The 8,585-nt window shown below is 42.7% G+C and overlaps 1 protein-coding gene across 4 annotated transcripts in view; it reads right to left on the reverse strand.

Moving 5' to 3' along the window:
- Positions 1-6,613, reverse strand: part of ATL2 (atlastin GTPase 2) — a 52,534-nt gene extending 45,921 nt beyond the window's left edge. The window contains exon 1 of one of the 4 annotated variants that reach the window (XM_040623125.1): positions 6,448-6,613. In XM_040623125.1, the coding sequence (XP_040479059.1) occupies positions 6,448-6,565 (118 nt within the window). In that variant the 5' untranslated portion in view covers positions 6,566-6,613. Of the gene's footprint in view, positions 1-5,903; positions 6,071-6,447 lie in introns of those variants that run through there. The other 3 variants (XM_040623122.1, XM_040623123.1, XM_008700217.2) reach the window with 3 other exon arrangements.
- Between the last annotated feature and the right edge of the window lie 1,972 nt (positions 6,614-8,585).

Here is an 8,585-nt window from a genome sequence, read left to right on the forward strand (position 1 = left end):
TCTAGTACTACAATGCCATTTTAAAAATCATGTTGTAGAGATTATTTAATCACACAGGGAAATGCAATATGAATGAAAAAGTAAATTACAAAATTACAGTAAGATCCCAATTTAGAAAAAAATTAAATTATGCATTAAGAAAGGATATATACTAAAAGATGTATACCAGAATGTAGCCAGAATTACCACTAGTTGGTATTATTTATACTTCCTTCTTTTTTATTTGTATTTTCCGAAGTGTCTACAAAGATTTACTGCTTTTGAAATTTAAAAACAAAAAAATTATAACTTTTATAAGGTATAAATTACCCATGACTTGAATTAGGTTAAGTGCCATGATCACAAGCTCTGATCAATCACAAGTTTAGCTGTAACTTAAAGGCAGTAAATTTCTATCTTAATATCTAATTGTAAGACTTTTGGCATCAACACTGTTTAACCTTTCCGAGAACTTCTAGCCTACACTTCAGAATTTGAGAAACAATACCCAAGGCCACTGCCATTCTCCTGCCATAAAAACCCTCTCGACTCTAAACAAAAACTCCACAGATCATACTGCCGTATCTATTTTAAAATTAAAATGCTGATGAAAAGAGCGACTTCTGAAGATGTGATTAATAACTACATTCAAAAAAATCTAAGAACAAGGTGATTCATAGCAAAGTCTCTCTACAACTTATTTCAAAAACCACTCACCCCCCTTTCTGATAAAAGTAGATTTAATACAACTTTTAATATCTCATAAACTCATTATTCAAATATTAAATGAGAAGCTCATTTAGATGCCAATTCTACCCCCCCTTAAAGAGTTTCTGTATAGAAGGCTTTAAGGTTTCTAAAGTGCCTTTATAGATTATCTATTTAATAAAAAAAAAAAAAAAAAAAAAAGACCTGTGAGGTTGCTAGGGCAGATATTACCTACTGGAAGGAAACAATGGTATTATAGATCTAGTATTAAAATCCAAGCCTCCACTCTAAATCCATTCTGAAGATCATAATAAGTTTATAGAATTCAAAAGTTAAATCTTTAAAGTATGTCCTAATCACTATCCGTGATGCTAAATGATTACATGAAGGGGAGAAAAAGCATTTAATGGGATTCACAATTTGTGTACTTTCAAGTCAATCATTCTTTAGGCATTTTTGTGCAAAACAGACCCAGTTAGATTCTCCACATTTACTATCCAAAAAGTAAATGCACTCTACTTGAAAACTGCCATGACCTTAAGTAAGAAATTACTTCATATTGAATCCTATATTGAAAATAAACAATTTCAGAAGACTACTTTGCCATATGATTGATTTTCTAAAGTGCAAGTTTATTAAAATGAAGATAGCTGGGAGGTATGAATGTATATTTTTATCTTACAAAAACTGAACAAAGACTTTTCAAGTCACGTATTTTGAAACTTAACTTTTCGTTTAAAATAACTACACATTATAGTAATATTACCATCAACAGAATGTCTGCCACTGGGTTAAGTACTTTTATCACATTTAATACTTGTAATACCCCAATCATGAACGTATTATCAGCATTTTACAGATAAAGTTAAAAATTTACCCACCACCCTTGCCCAAACTAAACCTTTGTCCACAATGCAGGAAAAAAATTAGAAGAGACTAACTGCAAATATATACATGTATATATAATAGCGTAAGTAGTGAAATCGGCACATTCTTACATAAGCAATACAATCTCTTACACACAGGGAGCTTTACAATTTACAAAACATTTGTACCTATCATCTCATTTGTTTCCCACAACAGCCCTACTATGGGATTATTATCACTGCTGTGTGTGAGGGGCTTCCAGGCTCAGACAGTTTAAGTCACTCACAGCTTTTGATTCCTTTCCTCCCACTGCACTTACTTCTCTATAACTAAAAAACATTGCCCCCACAATCAGAGCATTATGCAATAAAAAGAGGAAATGTACTATAGATCCTTGATAAGCATCTTTCATAAATTACACAGCTCACCAAGTTATCAGAGTGACATAGTTTACCAAGTTATTAGAGTTACTGGTTATTTTGACACTAGTCATAGAAATACAATTTGTATGAATGAATAATTTCCATTAAGCTGATACATTACCAGCCTAATGAATCCCCTAATCCTGCCTGTACTGGCCAGAAAACTAAACCTCAAATCAGTCAAAAGTGCATACTATCTCCTTGGGAAAACAAAGTACATATATGCTAGTCTTTCATGACTTAACAGTTGCTTCTAATAGGTATCATCTGCCCATAAAACCAACTACCTACAGCTATCTGCCCCATAGTAATAGTGAGGGTGGCTACTTAAGTACACGTTTCACAAAAATCTACCTAAGTTTAGCAAGTATGTGTACACCTAAACACACAGAGACATGATTACCAATAACCTGATAAATCATTTGTAGAAGTTATCTTGGCTTTGCACTTACTTCGTACTTAATGTCCTTCACAAGCAAAATTGTTCCACCTCATGAATTCCACTTCTCCGGCATCTACCTTCTCCCTTCCTACTTGAAAATTTCCCACTCCACTTAGCGACTTGCTCTATCTTTAGTTATTAACTGCCCTAACTTCGCATTAGTATTTCAGACATCATTCATTCAACACTTTTACCAAGGCACTTCTAATTATGTATGTGATAATTTTCAATGCTAATTATGTATGTGATAATTTTCAATGGAGAGAGGCCCCTACTCTCCTCCAAGATCACAGCAGTGAAGAGTGCCTCTGAGTAGTTTCTTTGACTATAGACAAGTTAAAATCACTCCCTCCAATGGGATTCCCTCAAAGGAAGGTTTTAAGGGAGGGGGGGGAAAGCGCTTTGTAAAATATCAAGGATCATACTACTGCCATCATATTTTCAGGCTGGTGGGGTTTTTCTGGCTATTTATTTTTAAAGCTACAGAGAAAACACTCAACCATTCTTTTCTATAGGAGGGATGGTGAGTGATGTAGGAAAGAAGGTTAGGGTTCCAAGCCGAAGGCCAAGAAACGATTCTTGAGACGTCTTCGGTGCAAAAGGGTGATTTTATTAAAGCACAGGGACAGGACCAGAGGGCAGAAAGAACTGCACTGGGGTCATGAGCAGTAGCCCATTATATACTTTCAAGTTGGGAGGGGGTTAGGGATAGCCTAAGTCTCTAAGGAATTTTGGAAGCAAGGTTTCCAGGACCTTGAGGGGGATAGCTATTGTTGGGAAAAGATCATTTATTACTGTCTAATAAAACCTGGGTCATGAAACCCTTCAGATGTGTATTGGTGGGCCATATGCTTGGGGGATGATTGCCAACACGTATCTTGGGGGGGTTTAGAGATAAAGGAAATTTCTAAAGGAATTTTTATATGTTAAAGTGAACTTACAGGATCCTGGAGGTCAGGCTAAAGACTGCTTCTTGCCCTTAGCGGAAGTATTAACAACGAGGCAGTTGAGTCCCTAGAGGAATGTCACTCTGCCTGTTTCAAGGACTTGTCAATGGGCTGTAAGTAGTAAGGAAATTTAATAATTTCTCTTCTGCCTCTGTTTCCCACATCAGTGAGGAACAGTAAAGAATAGGAAGAAACTTAACATGAGTAATGGATTCTTTAGAGGATCAAGTTCAGTGACTTAATATTCACATCCATCGTCCTTAAGTTAAATAATGCCCCAAAAAGTAACACACCTGGATTTTAAAACCATTAAAAAATGGTCATACAATCAGAATATCACTACACTTTAAAAAAAAAAAAAAAAAAGATATTTCCCTGCAGCCACCCCAGAAACAACCTCCTCGGTAAAGCAGTAAATCACCATTAAAAAAAAGTTTAACTTCCAATCCCATTCCTAACATTTGTTTCTCAACCTTGAGAGCCTGCCAAAAGACTTTGCTTACAATTCCGTGTGTCAAATAGGTCTTTCAATTGAGCATAAATTTTTAAACAAACTTCTAAAATGCATCTTGCTAAAAAGTCTCGCAACAGTAAAAATATGCCTTGAACTATATAGCATGGAACGAGGTGACAGTCTTCCAGGTACTCTTTAACAACTGCTTAATATCAGACAGATGGAAAATGCACAATTTTGGAAAAGGTCTAACAATTTCAAGAAAGTTACTTTCATCTGTGAATATTTAAAAACTTTACCCTAAAGTTAAAACACACTGGCAAACTAAAATCGAATCCCAAAATAGGTGCACCCAACTTAAGGCCAGAATCTCATTTTAACTCCTGGTTTATTTTCCCTATAATAAATACCTCTTTACTGTATGTAAGGCAGCTTCTTCGTCCCCAAATAATTTCCAAGAGATTTAACCATCTTACAAAGTCATTAAAATACAAGAGTACATAAGTGCATTATAAAGATCCTACCTTCCTGAAGAGCATAAGCATTTCTCTTAAGAGACACAAAGCACCTTCCTAAGACTTAATGGCACCTGACTCACCCCAACTCAATTCTTCAAGTTTACTTATCCAGAAAGCAGAGGGAGACAAAGAGTTTCTTATACACAGTCAAAAATAGCTGAATCCCTACTCATTCACAGCTTGTTTGCTCTGACTTTAAACACAAATCTTAAGTTTTATTTGGATTTTAATGCCGTATTGAGTGACTACAGAGCAAATGAAAAGGTTTTAGGCAGTCATTTGATAGGTATGGTTATCAAGGGAAGGGCCACCTCCAAGATCGGGAAAAAACACACACACAAACACCTGTGAGTAGCAGACAGAATGTTTAATAAATGGTGAACCCTATTTGTTCAACTCTTAAGAATCACAGCTCTTCTCAATGTACCACAAAATAAAAACGATGTTCATAACCATGACTAAGTCATAAAGTTATGCTTCTCCTAATAAGGCAAGTACATAAAACACTTTGAAACTACATCCAGAACGGTTATTAAATAAATTTATATATATATATGTGTGTGTGTGTGCAAGAGCGTACACACACACACAACACACACATCCCCAGGGTCCAAAAGATCTAAATCAATCCATCAGCATTCCAAAACTAATTACTTGAGAATTCCAACCAGAAGAGATCTAAGGCAAAACCTCTCTTCTCTGGTTGTGTATGTGCTTGTTTTTTGTTTTTTTTTTCCCCTATGTAAACAGTTCTATCAAGCGCTTTTGTTGGTAGGCAATAATAAAATAAGCTTTATTGCCTGTTCTTTATCCCGTATCAAAACTTTACAGTTCGTCATCACCTCTGACATATGTTCAGCACATCCAAAGGTTACTATGAATGATGAAATGTATTTCACATAAACTTTTCTACTGAAGTTAGTCTTCACGGATAACACCTTATCAAAATGTTTTACGTTTCATCTCACAAAACCTTTATCAGATTATGGAAAGAGAGGAATCTGAAGAACACAAGTTCACACTTAGTGCAGTTGATAAACTGTTATGTATTCCACGGCCGTACTTACCTAACCGTAAGCTTTTACTATTTATAAGCCTTGGAAAAACTTTATGCTTTTAAGTACTATCAAAATTCTCAATCAGGATTTCATGCGTTCAATTCACACCAGAGCGAAAGATCAAATGCTGAACTCCTAAAAATAGGGGTGTTATGAGAGGGACACACAACACTCCGCTGCCAAAGCAAACGCGTCTTGGAGGGGGCAGGGGCGCTCCTTGTACACGTACAGTAGCAGCTCACATTCAGCAAAACCCGGGAGCAAAGGATCAGGTGACTTCACACCACAGACACTTCAGTCTGATCGGGCCTTCCTATATCGTCTGAGTGACTAGTAAACGGCTCACAACCCTAGTTTAACAACTAAATCTGAACTTGTATCCTAGCCACGCGCAACCCGCGCGAATGGTTTCGGGGGCCGAGGAGCCCCAGAACGCGAGCCCCGGGGCACAGCCCTGGCCTGCGGACTGCGGTTCCCTCCTGGAAGGGTGTCCGGAGAGCTTTCCGACCTGGCAGCGAGGTGTCTGGTTCCCCCGCGCGCTCCGCGTCCTTCTCCTTCGTGGGGCCCATAAAGCCCTGGCCACCCCTACCTCCCTTTCCGACAGAGGGACAGAGAGCAGAGAGTGCCCCGCCAGGAGACAGATCGCCCTGCCGCGTCCGGAGCTCTCCAGCACCCAGCCGCGGCGCCACCGACCTCCCCGCGCCCCAGCTCTGCGGCCCCAGCTCAAGGCCGCCCCCTCAGGTCGGGGCGGACGCGGCGGCAGCCACGCGGCGGGCGGGCAGGGGGCCGGGCCGGGCGAAGACGCGCTCGCCGCCAGTTCACCCGACAGCAGCGGGAGCCGCTGCCCGAGGACCGCCCTTTCAGGTCGCGCGCCACCGAAGCTCGGGGCGCGGCGGGGGCTAGGCCCGGCGGCCGTCAGACGCGGCGGCGGGAGGAGAGCTGAACCAGCCGCGGACGACGACCCCGCCGCCTGCGGCCGGTGCCCGCGGGTCCGGGCGGCCCGCGCCCTCTCCCAATCCGGGCCCTGCGGCCTCCGCCCCGCCGGCGCGTACCTAGGAAGGTCGTGGACGAGACGTGGTTAACCCCGGTGCTTGGGTCGCTGGTCCGCCGCCGGCGCCGCAGCCCCTGGTGCGGCTGCTGCCTCCGCGCTGCCTCGTCCCCCTCCGCCATCTTGTACCGATTTAAAATTAACTCCCCACTGACGTCAAACGCCGCCGCCGCTTTATCAACCTCCCGGGAGCCGGCGGAGCGCCCGCGGGTCCTAGCGCCGCCAGTAGCCAGCGCCTCCTTGTCCTCCCCACGCCCTCCCCCGTCCCGCCCATCTGCGCCCTCGCTCCGCCTCCGCCCTGCCAGCCTCCCTGCCCGCCTGCCTCCCCGCCAGACGCTAGGTATTCCTGGCCTTCCACTTCTAGAAGGGATTGGGCGGTGTCCCCCACCGCGATCGCCTGGCACCGCACCGCTCTGAGCTCAGTACCACACCCCCTTAGCGCTGTTCTGGTCCTCGGAAACGCAGAAGGGATCTCCAGAGATCCAAGTCCCTCCTTCCCAGTTCAGTAACCCAATTCTTTGTACTGCTCTTCTTCACAATCGTTAACTCGCGCCCTGCACGTGAGGTTGCTTTTGCATGCCTTTCTTTCTCTTTTTTACCCCCCACCTTCTCCTCCACAGCTATTCTCCTCCTCCCTGTCTGCCCTGCTTTTCCTCTTGATCTTTCCTCGTCCAAGTCCCTAATGTTGCTTCCCGTCCACAGACCATCCTACGGTTTATTTGCAAGAGTTGCTACCTGCTTCTGAGACCCTCCACCTACCTTCCTGACTGTGCGTACCCTTTCCTGCGTCTAGTTCCTGCAGGTACAAACCAGAAAGCACTGTCGTCAGAAAATGAATTGTAGCGGGTCCTTTACTAACTATGATGAATTTTCTTGTGAGAATCCAGTGATATCCTGTAGAAAGTTCAGGTCACTTTTTAAAATAAATACCAGCCTGTGGAAGCTTCTGTGAAACACGGTCTCTTTTCTTTTGGATTTTTTACCACAAAACCAATGCATTAACAATTCCTTTTCTTCGTCAAGACAGGTGTCCAGGTGTCCAAATTGCTATCTTGTCCAGGCCTTGTCCAGTCTAAAAATCACGACCTTTCATCCTGCATGATCTCTAGAAAAGCTCTGGTGTCCTAGAAACTTGCACAGTGCCATTCTAGCAGGGTTTTCATTGGGCTGCCAGTTAATTCATCTGTCTTCTGTCTTTATGGAAAGGGATTTGGAGCTTCTCCTGGACTTCCTACACCCTGCACCCTGGTTCAGTGCCCCTAAGCTCCCAGCCATAAGCCTGGCTTGATGATGGATTTCCTTTCATAATCTTCCTATGTGGCATCTATTTAATGTTGCCCGCAATCTGCTTTATGCAAGGTACCATCTTGGGCATGAAAGAAGATGCAAAAAAAAGTATTTTTGTGGTCAAAGAATAACTTTCATTAGAGTTAGCAGTTAACTTGGTACTCAGTGCACCCCATCATGGACCCCCAGGGACCTAAGGCTATATTCCTCCTAGTCTATTGACCTAACTGCTGTCCTTTCCACTATTAGACACTAATTATCTCCTGGGCTGCTACTACAGTGCCCTGAACAGGTCCACACAGCTCCTGACTTGAAGGAGCGTAGAGAAGCCTAATGCAAGTACAGTCAAGAGATTAAACAGTGTCCCACCGTCGCCTCAAATCTGTGTTTTGAAAAGTCCTTTCTTCATTTTTCCCAGCTATCCCTCTTCAGTTTCTCATCACAGTGAAACCTCAGTGTTACTTCGGAATTCTCCCTCCTCTCTCCTCCCCTCTGCATCAAACAAGCCTGTGTTAAGTCGGTTCTGACTTCTAACTCTCTGTCCGGGTCACCTCCTCTCCATCCCCTCAGCCTCCCTCTTGATTCAGCACCATCATTTCCCACTACACTGAGGTAATGTTGCTGTGGGCCCTTCTCCTGTGTGTCGAGTCCTCCCTCCAGCCACTGGCTGAAGTTTTCTTCAATGCAGATCGGTTGATGTGCTTTCTCTGCTCAGGATCGAGTCCAAACTCTTCAGAATAGTTGACAAGGCCTTTCGTGATTTGGGCCCCACCTATGTATCGAGCTTCATTTTTCACTACTCTGTCACTTATTCCTTATTTTTTTCATTTAACAAATGAATTTTGACACCGTCGT

This window comes from Ursus maritimus, unplaced genomic scaffold (assembly GCF_017311325.1).
Source record: "Ursus maritimus isolate PB19 unplaced genomic scaffold, ASM1731132v1 scaffold_6, whole genome shotgun sequence".
In the NCBI taxonomy this organism is placed as follows: Eukaryota; Metazoa; Chordata; class Mammalia; order Carnivora; family Ursidae; genus Ursus; species Ursus maritimus.